Below are 13,310 nucleotides of genomic sequence, written 5' to 3'. Positions count from 1 at the left end.
CTTGGTGAGTGAAGAAGCCAGTGTCTATATGATTCTATTTATATAAAGTTCAAAAACAGGCAAAATTTATCAGTAATTACCTCTAGGGAAGAGGTCTCGGGAGAAGGAAGGAGTTGGTGATTGAGAGGGGTACAGAGTGGGCTTTGGGAACTGGTGGTGGGAACTGGGTGGTTATTATATTAGCATCTTCTGTCATAATTCATTAAGCTGTACTCTTTGCATACTGTAGTTTTCATAGTATGTTATTCTTCCATTAAATAAGAGAAAAAAAAGAAAAGGTTATCCTCACATACTTGGAGCCTCACTCTGCATCTTTCGGAGACTGAGCAGGCAGGTGGTCTTCACCCAACCCCTTACCCTGGAGTTGCCTTATGCATGTGTAGCATGCTGTCCTCAGTCATGTCCCACAGACGTGGTGCCACACCTGTAGGGACCCACTTCTAGCCCAGAGGTTGGCCCAAACGCCCAGCCTTCACTGTCCCTCAAAATTTGAGTTTTCCTCAGCCCCACCCTATCACTCCCCTTTCTTTGAGTGCCTTAGTTCTCCCTCTCTTTGCCCTTTCCCCTGCCTAACCACATCCACGCCTACCATCCTTCCGAGCAGTCAGAGGTATTCTCTCAGACAGTTCCTTCCCTGAGGAATTCTCTGGCTAGTCATTGTCCTTGGTAGTTTTAATTCTGTGCGGTGAGACACCATCAATGTGATTATTGATGGTCCTGAAGTCCTGGCCCCTCTGAGTGTCTCCTTACAAACACATGCAAGGGCCCCTTGGACAATCACGCAGAAGTGGGCAGGGGCTCTGATTGTCCAGCCACGGGGTTGCATTTTGTTTCTCACGAGGGCCAGCACTAGGACAGATGGCACAGCATGGCCCTGCTTTTCCCATGAGGTCAGTGTGTGCAGCCTAACAGCAAACAGAGCAAGGTACAGAGGCTATCGAATGTTCCTGCCTCAGCTTCCTGAGGACCTGTGCTTATCACTGAGTTACTCGCTCTCAGGAGGAGAACCATGGTTCTCCACCTTCAGCACTCCAATGAGAAAGGAGCTGTACCTGGAAGTCAGCGTTGTTGATTCCGTCTGTGGAAGGGAGGCAGAGGCCTCCAGGATGAAGTGACCAGGTTGTACCACACAGAGCTTTCCTGCTGACAACTGTGTCAGCTCCTCCTCAGGTCCAGGTGAGCCTGTGCACTTAAACTTCTGGAAGAGTCAACAGGTCAGGAAGGACATCTCCCTGCTGGCCTCCTGTGCTTTGCTCCCATGGACCTGTTTCCCTAGGACCCCACCCCGAGACTGGCCTTGCTGGGCTTCTTGCCGTATTGTGTTCTGCTGGGAGAGTAACAGCCCTCTGCCTTCAGCACCCCACTAAGAAAGGAAAAGTCGTGGCCAAAAGTCACAGTATCAGTGATTCTGGATGTGTGGAATCTGATGAGAATCGTCTTGTGTAACAAAATGAAGGGAACTGATGGAAACCACTGCTGCCTGGTGCCTGCCTACAGGTTGACTCTCTTCCCCAACTTATGGTACCTTCGTTAACTGGGGAGCCCACGAGGAAAAAGTTTTTTGCCCAACGTTGGCCTCTGATTCCCCTCAAACAGTAGTGCACAACTAACCCCACACTTGTTGAGATATTCTTTTTGTCCTACCGTAATTACCAAATCTCCGCTATGGCTGCAAAATGAGAGAACCTCGCTGGATCCAGTGGAAGACAAATAAGGAAGGGAAACAGCTGGGCAGGCCTAGGAGTTCAGGGAGGCCAAGGCTTGGGTAGGAGAGGCTTCATTTGAGAACAGGTGTAAAGGATATAGGGTTTCAACAGGGGAGACAGAGACGGCATTCAAGGCAAAGAAAGATGTAAGTGAAGCCTGGAGGGGCAGTCACCTGCAAATGGACCATGGGGCTCTCAGTGGCTGTGGCCGTGGCCCAGGAGAAGTGAGAACCCAGGGAAGAGAGGCTGGAACAGGGCTCAAGGGACCTCGATGGAGAGGCCTGTCAGGGACCATCACCTCCTCAGGCTGGAGAGGACAGGGCAAGCTAGTGTCCTGAGGCCCCAGCACCCCTGACCATCCTCTCCCACCACCACTCAGGATCATACAGGGAAGCCTGTTTCCAGGTGCCTGTGATTTATTTCCAAGCTGAGCTGCAGCACATAGGAAAATACACATGGCTTTTCGGTCTACGTTTTTACAGAGAAAATAGATTCTGTCATTGGCTTTATCAGTGCCATCACCTCATTCTGTGAGGCTCCAGGGTGGATGGCCTGTCTCTAAGACTCTGCTTTCAAAGAAGCAGCTTGGCCAAGACTTCTGGGGGTTGGAGTGAGGGGCAGAGACCCCCACGGGGTGGCGGCTGGGGGGACAGAGCACATGAGCAGCACTCACTGCGAAGCTAAGGCAAAGAATGGAGCTGGCGGAAGGTGCCTCCTCTCACCCCAGGGACACGGCTTGCTGAAGCCCAGGACACACACCAGGTGGGCGCGGGGGATGAGGGCTCTGACCCAGCCTGGAGCAGCAGCAGGACGCTGAGTGTGCATGTGTGTGGGGTGGGGAGGCATGCTGAAGAGGCAGCCCAGCGGGAGAAGGAGGGGTTTCAGTTCACACTCCCGCTGCCCCAGCATAGCTCCCAGCGCGTGGTCCCTAATCCTGCGCTTGGCCCCTCTCATTAGCTCTATTTCAGGTGGGGGCCCCTGCTTAGGTCCCTTCCACCATCACCTCCCCTCACACTGTCAGTGCAAAACATTCTTAGGGCCAAGCCTCCGAGTCCCCTGCACCCTACCCTGGGCTGCAGGGAAGGGAGGAAAAGAAGGTGCTAACTGGGGGCCTCGCCCAGCACCGGGAATTCCTTGCACATCTCTTGGACAATCATGCGGTCCATCTGGCACTGGGGCGAGGCTTCCTCTTCGGTTAGGATGCGTCGCAGTGTGGCCTGCAGGTCGGGGAGCCGGTGGCGGTGCTGTAGGTAGGGTGTGGAGCGGACCACAGCGTGCATCAGGGAGAGGTACTCCATGCGAAGCTGTGGGGAGAGCAGGCAAGCTCAGGGACCCCAGGGAGGCACTGAGACTGCCACCAGAGAGGGACAGGCCACTACTGCCTCCTGGAAGCCACACGGACCCCAGGGCTGTGGACCACCTCACACCACTGAAGATCAGGGTTGCATCCCCAGCACCCAGAGTGGACCTGGCACAGAACTGGCCTTTGATAGTCACTGAATAAGTAAGTGAATAAATGAATCATCTGAGACACACACAGTCCCAGAATGCGGCCAGCCCAGGGAAGTCCTGCCTCAGAGAGGTGGCGAGGGGAAGCAGTGAGCCCCCATCCCTCCTGTAATGCTGGGCCCCTGTGGGGCTGCTGTCCGTCTGTTGGAGGCCCTTTGCTTCTCACTCTATCCTCTCACCCTGGAAGATCTCATTCACACTCACAGCTTCAAATAGTGACCCCCACTCAAACCTCTTGCAGAGACTCTCCGGTGAGCTGCAGATAAGAAAATCCAACTGCCCATTTGTCACCTCCAGCTTATCTCAGAGAGAACTCAAACTCACATAACAACCATCAAACTCGTGATCTTCCCCGTCTTCCCAAAGCTGAAGGCTTTCTTGTGTTCTTTATTTTAATAAAGAGCACTGTTTGTTGTCCATTCAAGTGCTCGAGCCAAAACTGCACGTGTCCCCTCCGGTTCCTTTCTCCCCACACCCTGAATCCAATCCGTCGCAGTAAGACCCGGCTGTCTTACCTTCTACGTGTGCCCTGAATCCATCTCCCGCACCCCCCGCCAACCCACCCTCCCAGCACCTCTGGCTTTAACGGCTCCAAGAACCACTCCAATCTGACAACCCAGTTGCTCCTTATCCTCACTGAGACCCTGATCCATTGACCTGGCGCCAGCACTTTTTCCTCCATTTGCCCCCCTCAGCATCCCTCATTTCTCTCTTTACCTCTGATTAGAAGGGTCAATACTCAAACCTTCTTGAGGCAGCATCACTCTGCTAACTCCCAACCTTGGTCAGACCAAAAAGCACCTGCCAATCAAATCCTAGTAGCTAAGCAGCAGACAATTACAGAGCCTTGCGCAGGCTTGAACGGCATTCCCCACCACAAACCTCACTGCCTGGCACCCCTGCCACTCTCCTCTGCCACATTCACTGCTCCTGAAAGGACCACTGCCCACCTTCTCTCCATTTTCCAAACCTAAACTGCCTGATCAGTTGGCTTTGTGCTTCATGCAGAAAACATGCAAACTTTCAGAAACGCCTGGTCTTCCCCTGGCACCCACACCTCACCTGTCCCCAGTGAATGAACTGCCCTGGCTCCTGCCAGAGGCCATCCCCCCACGGGGGCCTGGACCCTCCCCCGCTGCCTGACCTACCTGACACCCGCAGTGGCTGACTCTCCCAACACATCAGCCGCTTCTCCATGATTGGCTTGCTGGATCATTCCCTCTGGCTCAGACATGCACCAGCATCTCCCACTTTTAAAAGATTTTCCCTGACCCCATGTCTCCCTCCAGTGATTCCCCCACCTTTTTCTGCTCCCCTTCACTTAAAAACACACGACGGTTGCCTCCATTCACTGCTCCCACCTTCCCCCTTTCCACTCCCCTCCAACTTCAAATCCTCTCTTCAACTTCCCACTCGGACTCTCTTCCCTCCACTCCATGGACGCTGCTTGTGAATCACGCTTCATCTCCATGTGGTGAATCCCGTGGCTCATTCTCAGGCCTCATCTCACTCGGGCTCCCAACTGTGGAGACAGCTCATCCCCCTCCTCCTCCGTACACGTGGTTTTGGGCTCCTGCTCTCTTGGTTATCCTCCTGGGTGTCTCCCTACGTGCCCCGACTGTGCCCTGGGCTGAGGTCTGCGCTTTCCTCTGTCCCATCCATCCCACACCCTAGGTGACCGCACTGTCACAGGCTTCCCAGCACATCTATGCACAGCCAACTCCAAAGTGTCTCTTTCCAGTCCCAACTCACACCCCAGTGTCTCCCTGACGTCCTGTGTACCTGGATGTCCAACAGGTATCTTCTCAGTCTTGACACATCAAAACACAACTCTATTCAAAAGTTCTTCCCCACCTGAGCAATCAGCATTTCATCCACCTGGTTGCTCCAGACCAATCCAGCAGCAAGCCGTGCCAACCCACCTCTAACACACCCCGGCCTGACCTCCTCTCCCACCCTATCCGTGCCACGTGGACGGCTGCAGCCGCCTCCTCACCAGCCTCCCGCTTCTGCTGTGCTTTCACAGTTTCTGTTTCATTCAGGATGGTAATCGGATCACTTCCCCTGGCTCTGAGAAGAGGTGACAACCTCCCGCCGCAGCCTCCAAGGCTTTGTGTAAACTCTACTTCCCCCTTCTCACCTCCCATCACTCCCTCCACTCCTGCTTTCTTCAGACAGCCCACCCCCAATCACCTCATCGCGGGCTCCCTTGGGTCTTGGCACACCTGTCATGGTTGAGAGGCCTCCCACACTTACCCGGCTCCAGCAGTGCCCCTCGCCCTAGTCTCCATTCAGTGTCAGGTCCCCCCCTTTTGTTAGTTTCTACACAGCTGCCATCCCCAGGCACCTTATCTCCAGGCGACAGGTCTGCAATGTGCCGCACGGTGATGTCGATGAGCGCCATCATGTCCGTGTGGTAGAAGATGGCAGCTGTGGCGGGGCTGGCGAACACGTCCTGCAGGAACTTGAGGACGGAGTGTGGCGGCTGAGGTTCATGCTTAAAGATGCGCACGGGGTCATCTAGAAGGCAGGGGGAAGAGGGGGTCAGGGCAGGGGGCCCAGAGTCACCCCAGTGAGTTACAGGGGTCATGGAGTCACAGGACATTGAAGGGGCCCCGCACAGATTCCTGGTCCCTCACCCCCTCTGTTCAGGAGTAACAGCAGCTTCTCGGAGAAGATCTTGACATTGGCGTGTTTGCTCAGGGCGGCCATGATGAAGTTCTGGTCAGGGGCTGAGGAAGGACACGGGGTAGACAACAGCACAGGTGCTAAGCCTGGAGAGCCCCCCTCCTCCCCCCTACGGCAAGTCAGCCACCCCATCAGGCCCTGCCCCCACCTGGCAGGTGCAAATTGAGAGCCAGAAGTAGATTCATGCAGAGATCTGGCAGTTGCTCGGTGGTGTCCAAGGGCAGCCCATCCTCAACGATGCTCAGCAGGAACTGGGCGAAGGGTGTGCCCAGGTGCTCTGAGAGAAGGGCATGTGGAAGTCTGCAGCGCCCCCTGTCACACCCCCCACACTGCCCAGCCTCCCTGGGTTTCTGTGAACCCTGGGGACATTCAGTCAGACTACGGTCAGTGGGTGCCCAGCCCCTTGGGCCATAGGCCCCACCTCCAGCGGCCTGTGGGCTCCCTGTGGTCCGCTGGTCAGTGACATGCCTTCTTACCATAGTGTGCATAGGGCACTGCCTCCCCCATGGAGAAGACCATGGCCAGAATGAGGGCAGAGTAACAGAGTTTCTGATGGTCTGCGGGGGAGCAAAGCAGGTGGTCAGAGACCCCCAGATGGCGGGAACCTCCCCAGCTGGCAGGAAGCTGCCCCTCACTCACCTTGCGTGTCTGTCTGCATGTCCCGTGCCAGCTCCACAGGCAGCACAGATGACACTAGTGTGGAGATAATGGCTGCGTCCAGGCTGCACATGGCGCCGAAGCACTTGAGGAGTAGCAGCCGCAGTGACACCCGGTGCTCCTGGCAGGGGACCCTGTGTGCTCAGTGCCCAGAACCCCCACCTCTACCCAGGTCCGTCTATGCCCCCTCCCCTCTGTTTCCCACACACCATTTGGTAATAGGCCACCAAGGCCAGAACAGACTCGAACTCATTCCTCTTGCACATTTTCTTGCAAACTTCAGGGTCTGCATCCGTCTGTGGGGAGGACGAAGTGTGAGGGAGTCACTCAGTGTGAGGTAGCCACATGTGAGTGAGCTGAGGACGAGCAGGGGAGACTCCCGAGCACTGGGGAGGAATGGGGAAGGGGGGGGACACCTGGGGGCCCCCAGCCCACACCAGAATGTGCAGCAGCTCCTCCAGGTAGCAGCGGATGACACCCTCGTCCTCATACAGGGCCCAGCTGCGCTGCTGGGCGTCATCCTTCCGCCGGGCCAGGTCTGCAAAGATCACCTCCAGCCGCTGCTGGTCATGGCAGACCTGCCCTGAGGGCAGGGCAGTGCTCAGGTCCTGGAGGAAGAGGTCCAGCTCAGCACACTTGCCCCTCACCATCTCCAAGAGGCCCACAAGGCCTGGAGTTCAACCTAGATTCTGAGGTTATGGCATGAGCTCCAGGCCAGTGTCAGGCAGGGGGCTCCAGCCTCACCTACCAGAGCTGCCTGGAGCCAGCGTCGTCCCAGGGTGAAGGGACCGGCCCCCGGTTCTCTTCCCTCCTCCCCGCTGCTCCCACAGCCCATCCCCCAACATCGAGGCCGCCAAGGGCACTGACCCAGTTCTATACCCCCTCCCCAAGTAATTCTGCTGCCCCCAAGTCTTAACAACCATCTGGGACAGGATTCTGCATGAGACACATCTGTGGGGTGTTTTCCAACAACTTGCCTCCTGTCCCAGACCTGGATAAACATCCTCCATGAGGAAGGCCACCAACTCCTCACCGCCTGAATGTGACTGAGACTCTACCCACTGATTCTACCTACACAAAGTGGGATAGGCCTGTCATCCACCCACCTCCGTGTTCCCCTTGATCCAGTGTCCCAGCACAGGCAAGCCTACACCCCAAACCAGAGCTGCAGGAGCCATGGAGCCCTAAGGAGAGACCTCTGGCCCATCTGGCCCCCACCGTGTAGACTGGGCTCATGCCCCCCAATCCTGCTCCCTGACCAGTGCCCCAACCTTGGCAAAGGATCCCACCCGCCCATGATGCACACACACCTCATTCACATTTCAGTCAGCACTCAAGCCTCCATCATAGCTCTCGAAGCACCCATTGCTCTCCACTGCCAAGGCCAGCATGGCACTGCACTCTCTCATGCCTTATGTCCATTCCTTCCCTGCAGCCCGAGAGAACTCCTGGCCACCCATGGCTGTCTCATCTGTCACCTGCCCCAGGTCTCACCTCCAACCACACCACTTGCTCCCTCCCTCACTCCCTCTGTTACAGCCATGCTGGCCTTGTTCCACTTCTTCCTGTGAGCCAAGCTCGGTCCTGACTCATGGCCCTCATCCAGCCTGAGCCTCTGCCTGGAATACTCTTCCTCCCTTTCTCCTTCAGGGATCAGCCCAAATGTCCCCAGCACCCAGCACAAAGAAGCCAAGAGCTAGAGCTCAACAAAGACCTGTCAAGTAAAGGCTGGACACAGTGTGAGGGTGGGGAAGGGGCAGGGGCTGTAGGGCAGCCCCAGGATGGGGAGGCCCCTGGCCCTGTTGCACACCCTCACCTTGCCCTCTACCAGTGAGAGGAGGACCTGCTCCATGATAGGTGAGCTGGCCGGCACGGAGGCCTGGATGTGACCCACCACGACGCCAATGGCCACTCGGCACAGCTCGTGGCTCAGGCCGGTATTCCTCCGCACAAGCTCCATCAGCTCTGCCCCGATGGTCCTGGGCACAGCAGTCTCAGCCAGCGCCTTCTCTTCTGTGGTCCCCAGGCTCAGCGCACCCAGGGCTTCCAGCTCATCAGGGGCTGGGGCTGTATCAACTGCTACCTCCTCTGTAGGGGGCTCCGAGTTTGGCACCTTGGAGGGAGGGGGCTGAGCTTGGGACACAGTGGTATGCGTGCCTCGGCGGGGCACAGGCGGGGGCGTGGGTGAGCAGCTGGGGCCTGGCTCTGATGAGCTGGAGCCAGTATAGAGCGTGTCAAGGGAGGTGCTGCTGACAGAGGAGCCGCTGGACACAGAACTGCCCCCAGAGGGCGTGGTGTTGCGGCCGCCTGTGGGCAGAGAGGGGATGCTGTGCTAGGGCAGCCCCCTGGGGGCCCCAACCCCTCCAAGCCCAGAGCCCCTGCCCCCCAGTACAGGGCCTAGTTCCTATGCCAGACCCTCCCACCAAGCCCAGAGCCCCCAATTGCCCCGACACGTGCCCTGTCTTCCCCCCAAGCCTGGAGCCCCCAGTTCCCTGACATAGGCAGAGTAACCATGCCTATGGTTCCAAGCACAGGGTGACCCCCCAGTCCCCCAACCCTGCCTTCTCACCACTCCCCGAGGCCACTAGGGCCTCGCGGTCTCGGCGCTTCACAGGTGGGGGTGGCGTGGCGGGTGCTGCTCGGCGAGGCTGTGGTGGGATCTGGTAGGACAGAAGTGGGATCTGAGGGTATGACCTGGCTAGCGCCCTGAGCTTGGCATGGGCAGGACTATGGTTCCGGGCGGCATCGCTGACCCCAGTGGACCCCTAGAGCCTCTGGACAAAGCCTTAAGCTCCACCCACCTCCCTTCCCCAGGATGTTCTCACCATGTACCTGGTAGAGGCCTCCATCTGCCCCAAGATACTCAGAATTGGGCAGGCTGTGCTGCCGCTCGAACCCAGCTCTACACACCCCATTGGGCTGCCTGGCAGCAGCAGCATCCAGGTGGTGGTCACTGGTGGACGGGGTCATAGCTGCAGGGTTGGGGGCTGAGGGGCCTCTGCGGGACAGGGTCTCTTTCCGGTGGTGGATCAACTTCCTGAGGGAGGGACAGGGAGGTTATTGGGGGAGTTACCTTATGACTCCCGAAGTCCTCACATGCTCCTCGTGGGATGAGGCCCACCCTAGACCAGGCTCCCCAACCTCCCACCGCCCTCATGCTCCACCCCACTCTGCACTACCAATACTGCTCTCTGGGGTCCCCAGTACTCACTGAAGGACCCCACCCCACGGTGCTTACTGGGAGGTTTTCCCGCCCCACTCACTGGAGGATCCCGCGCTGCTCCAGGCTGTACTTGCCACCATCCCGCATGGCTGCATTGTGCACAGCCTCAATAGCCCTGTCAATGGCTTGGAGGACATCCTGCTCCAGGCCCTGTGGGGGCAGGGGTGGGCAGTTAGGCCTGGGGGCCAAGTGAGGTACTGAGCCCAGAGCCAGCCCAGGATGGAGCCCGGGGTAGACAAAGGACCACTACAGCTAAAGCCTGTAATGCCAGATGTGAACACAGCAAGCTGAGCTAGAATATGAAATGGGCTTCTCAAACTGCGTCACTCAGGGAGCAGGGCCACGGGGAGGGCCCATGCTGCTGCTTTATATAATATTGGGGCCCTGCTCAGGATTTTTACCTCACAGTGAGGCTCTCAGCTGAGATGTTGCCGAAAACCTGGGGTCTAGAGCAAAACCACAGCCCATGGACCCTCAGTTTGAGACCAGGAGTACGCACTTAGTCTATCCCCAGGCTTGGCTCAGATCCCAGGCTGAGATGCCAAGCAGGGAGCCTCTAGTGTCTGGAAGTCTTAACAAATCACTCTGGATCTTGCTGATTCTTCACAAAACCAAGGTCACACTCCAGAACGGTCCTGTCCTCAGAGAGCCTTCTGCAGGCCCTGGTAGCTGAGGACAGGCCAAAGGGATCTTCTCTCTTCCCCCCTGTTGCCAGCCCCCATCCCCTCAAGCTGTGCCAGGAATCCTCCAGACCTGCACTGGGAAGCAGCAGTTCCGTGTCTGCGGCAAAAGACAGACATGAGCGCAGGACCTGGCCCCTGCCCCAGATTCTGTGTTGCCATCCGCAGCAACTCAGGGGTCCAATCTACCCAGCCTGGCTGGCATGGGGTACAGAGTAGGGGGTGGCAGCTGTGGGACCAGCCACTCCCACCCTTTGCTGCCCCTGGCACACATGGTCCATCAGGCATAGGAGCCTCAGAACTAAGGTGACATCACACCAGAGTGGGTCTGAGAAGCTTCTCTGATGGGGACAGACAGCTGGACTCAGAGGTCAACAAAGCCCTCCAGGTAGCATGGGGCGTGTCAGAGTGCAGGGACAGCAGACAGGAGGGGGAACAGAGAAAGACAGATGATACACATAAAGCGAGAAAGATGGAGAGAGGGAGGGAGGGAGAGAGAGAGGGAGAGAGAGTGATAGGGAGACAACGCAGAAAAATTGAGATTTGGAGACAGAGAAGGGAAGAGAGTTGGAAGTTGGAGTAAGAAACACACACAAGCGGAGTCAGAATGACACTGAGATACAGAGAGAGTCATGGAGACGAAGGCAGAGGGAGATATGCAGCAAGAAACCAACAGATAGACAAGATGGTAGCCTCTCTGCCCTCCCCAAACACCCAGCCCCAGTGGCCCAGGCAGGGGAGGGGCCTCTTGGGTCCTCGGGAAAGAGGCAGGACTTTCCTCAGAGGCCTCCAACAAGCTCCCAGCTCCAGAGAAGCTGGGTCTGACATGCTCACCCTGGACCCAGCAGCCCTGGCGTCCAGGGCTCTCACTCTTACCCAGACACTCCTAGATGCCATGAGGCCAAGGGTTTAAGGACCAGGGCCCATCCCCTCTGGTAAGACCAGATGACATCTCCAAATTTATCCTGTTATTTCTGTCCTGAACTGGGCTGGAACAGGATGTTTCCTAAAGGCTATGGACTAGGATGGGGCGGGGGTGTCTGGCACAGGGCAGACCTGGAGGCTCCAGGCCCTCCTTCCCCCTGTGATCAGAATAGACCAGCTGGAGACAACACATCCCAGCCCCCATACCAGGACTATTCTTGGGGAAACAGGAACTGGGGCTGCGGACTCCACTGGAAGGAAATGGGGCCAAAGCCAGACCAGGGGACACCATGGGGAGGTCTCACTTCCTCGCAATGGGAGCAACCCCCACCCCAGGCTGGGGGCCAATGAGGGATGGAGCTCCCTCATCTTCAGAGAAAGGAAGTCTGAAAAGTCAGGGCCTGAGGCTTGTGAAAGAGGTTAGGGAGAATAGTGCCCTGGAGTGTCGGCAGGGCCTGGGATCCCTGGTTCAAAGTGAACTGACGAAGATGTCTTAGGAAGGGCTTAGGGGGTGACTGAGTAGAGGTGAGTAAAAGATACTGAGGTCTCAGGGCTTGGGGGGTCATTTAGGGGAGTGGGGTGTCCATGGCTCTCAGGTCCAAATGCGGGAGGGGGTGTGAAGGCATGGAAGATGGTGGGGAAACAGGCAGTGTCCAGGGTTGCCCGGATCTCAGTGGTGGAAGCTGAGGAAAAGGAGTCAAAAGTGTGGCATCCTGGTGATCCAAAGAAGGGGCCAATTAATTCTGGGGTCTCGATCTGGGGAACTGCTCAGAATTTGGTATGCTGTAATCTCAGGACTGACTCTTGAATTCTATTTGGATGGGGGTTCAGATGTTGGGGCCCAATGGCTCTGGGATCCCGAGGAGTCTCAGTCCCAGAGTTGGGCTTTTGGTAAATCTGAGTCCTCAGAGTTGGCTGTCAAGGCCCTGGTCTTGGGGGGAGGCGCGGGCTCTTAGGGTCCCAGTCCTCCTGGGGTTTCACGGTCAGGTTCTCAAACTCCTTATCTGCTGGAGGTCTCCGCGGGCCTGGGGTGCCGGGGTCTTTCCTGCGAGCCTATGTTGGAGCTCAGTCTAGGGGCGGCTGAGGCCGGGCCGGGGAGGGGCACACTCACCTGCAGGCGGCGCAGGTAGGCGGGCGGCACGTAGCCCGTCTCGCCACTGCGCGCCCGCGCCGCCAGCCACCAGTGCGCGCTGCTGCGCTCCAGAACAAGGAAGGTCTCGCCCGCCGCGAACGCCAGCGCGTTGGGCTCCGCCGAGCGGAAAGCGTACAGCGCGCGGTACATGAGGGTGAGCCGGGCCGGGGCAGGAGAGACAGCAGGATCTGGCGGAACCAGGACGCGAGGCCGTGAGCGCCTCACCGCGCTCGCCCTGCCCCGTGACACACGGCGCGTGCGCGCGCGCGCGCGCCCGCCCGCCGCAGCCCCGCCCTGGGATGTGTCGGCTCCTGCGCAGAAGCGCGGCGCCCCCTAGTGTCCATAGGTTGCGCGGCCCGGCGCGGGCCCCCGAGAATCCGCTGCCCTTTCTGCCCCTTCCGTGGACTTCTGCGTCTCCAAGCTCCCGACTCCCCGCCCCAGCACCCTCCCTAGAGCCCCAGACCCGGCTTTCCCGCCCGGCCCTCCACTCCCTTTACCCGCCCAAGCCCTAGTGCTGCGGCCCATCCTACTTTCCGAAGGAGCGCTCTGCCCGCAGCCCAAAGACAGAGCCTCTGTCCTGTGCTGACAGTCCCATGCGTCCTTGCTACCCCAGGGGAGTGGGACCTGACCTACTAACATAAGGACAGCGACCCCGTGAGGGTAGTCCCGCTGTTGGATCTTGAGACACTTGGAGGCGCCTGCGGGGCCCGAGTCTGCTCGGCGTCTCTAGGCCTCCTGACCCTGCTTACCGCCCCAGTGGTGGGCAACGGGGAGCAACAGTGAGGGGAGGG

At 58.0% G+C, this 13,310-nt stretch overlaps 1 protein-coding gene across 3 annotated transcripts; it reads right to left on the bottom strand.

Moving 5' to 3' along the window:
• Positions 1-2,104: 2,104 nt before the first annotated feature.
• NCKIPSD (NCK interacting protein with SH3 domain) lies at positions 2,105-12,801 on the bottom strand. Of its 3 annotated transcripts, none has more exons than XM_059077020.2 (13): positions 12,499-12,801; positions 9,824-9,933; positions 9,393-9,597; positions 9,130-9,220; positions 8,377-8,867; positions 6,998-7,168; positions 6,770-6,856; positions 6,543-6,681; positions 6,380-6,460; positions 6,052-6,180; positions 5,855-5,947; positions 5,563-5,735; positions 2,105-3,010 (listed from the first exon to the last, which is right to left on the bottom strand). In XM_059077020.2, the coding sequence occupies exons 1-13, from the start codon at positions 12,667-12,669 to the stop codon at positions 2,807-2,809; spliced, it is 2,145 nt and encodes a 714-aa protein (XP_058933003.1). In that variant the 5' UTR covers positions 12,670-12,801; the 3' UTR covers positions 2,105-2,806. The 3 variants fall into 3 exon arrangements, with proteins under 3 accessions (XP_058933003.1, XP_058933004.1, XP_066900417.1); XM_059077021.2 differs by having other exon boundaries at positions 9,471-9,597; positions 12,499-12,795; XM_067044316.1 differs by having other exon boundaries at positions 9,386-9,597; positions 12,499-12,750.
• Positions 12,802-13,310: the final 509 nt, after the last annotated feature.

The sequence above is a fragment of the Kogia breviceps genome, chromosome 10, assembly GCF_026419965.1.
Source record: "Kogia breviceps isolate mKogBre1 chromosome 10, mKogBre1 haplotype 1, whole genome shotgun sequence".
Lineage (NCBI taxonomy): Eukaryota > Metazoa > Chordata > Mammalia > Artiodactyla > Physeteridae > Kogia > Kogia breviceps.
The sequence above is the reverse complement of the archived record's forward strand: the minus strand, read 5'-3'. Positions and strand labels throughout refer to the sequence as shown.

Coding starts and splice junctions, on each gene's coding strand:
- NCKIPSD (XM_059077020.2), bottom strand. CDS start 12,669: ATGTACCGCGCGCTGTACGCTTTCCGCTCGGCGGAGCCCAACGCGCTG. Junction 8,868..9,129: donor CCTAGTGGCCTCGGGGAGTG/GTGAGAAGGCAG, acceptor CTCTGCCCACAG/GCGGCCGCAACACCACGCCC. Junction 6,682..6,769: donor TGGTGGCCTATTACCAAATG/GTGTGTGGGAAA, acceptor GTCCCCTGCCAG/GAGCACCGGGTGTCACTGCG.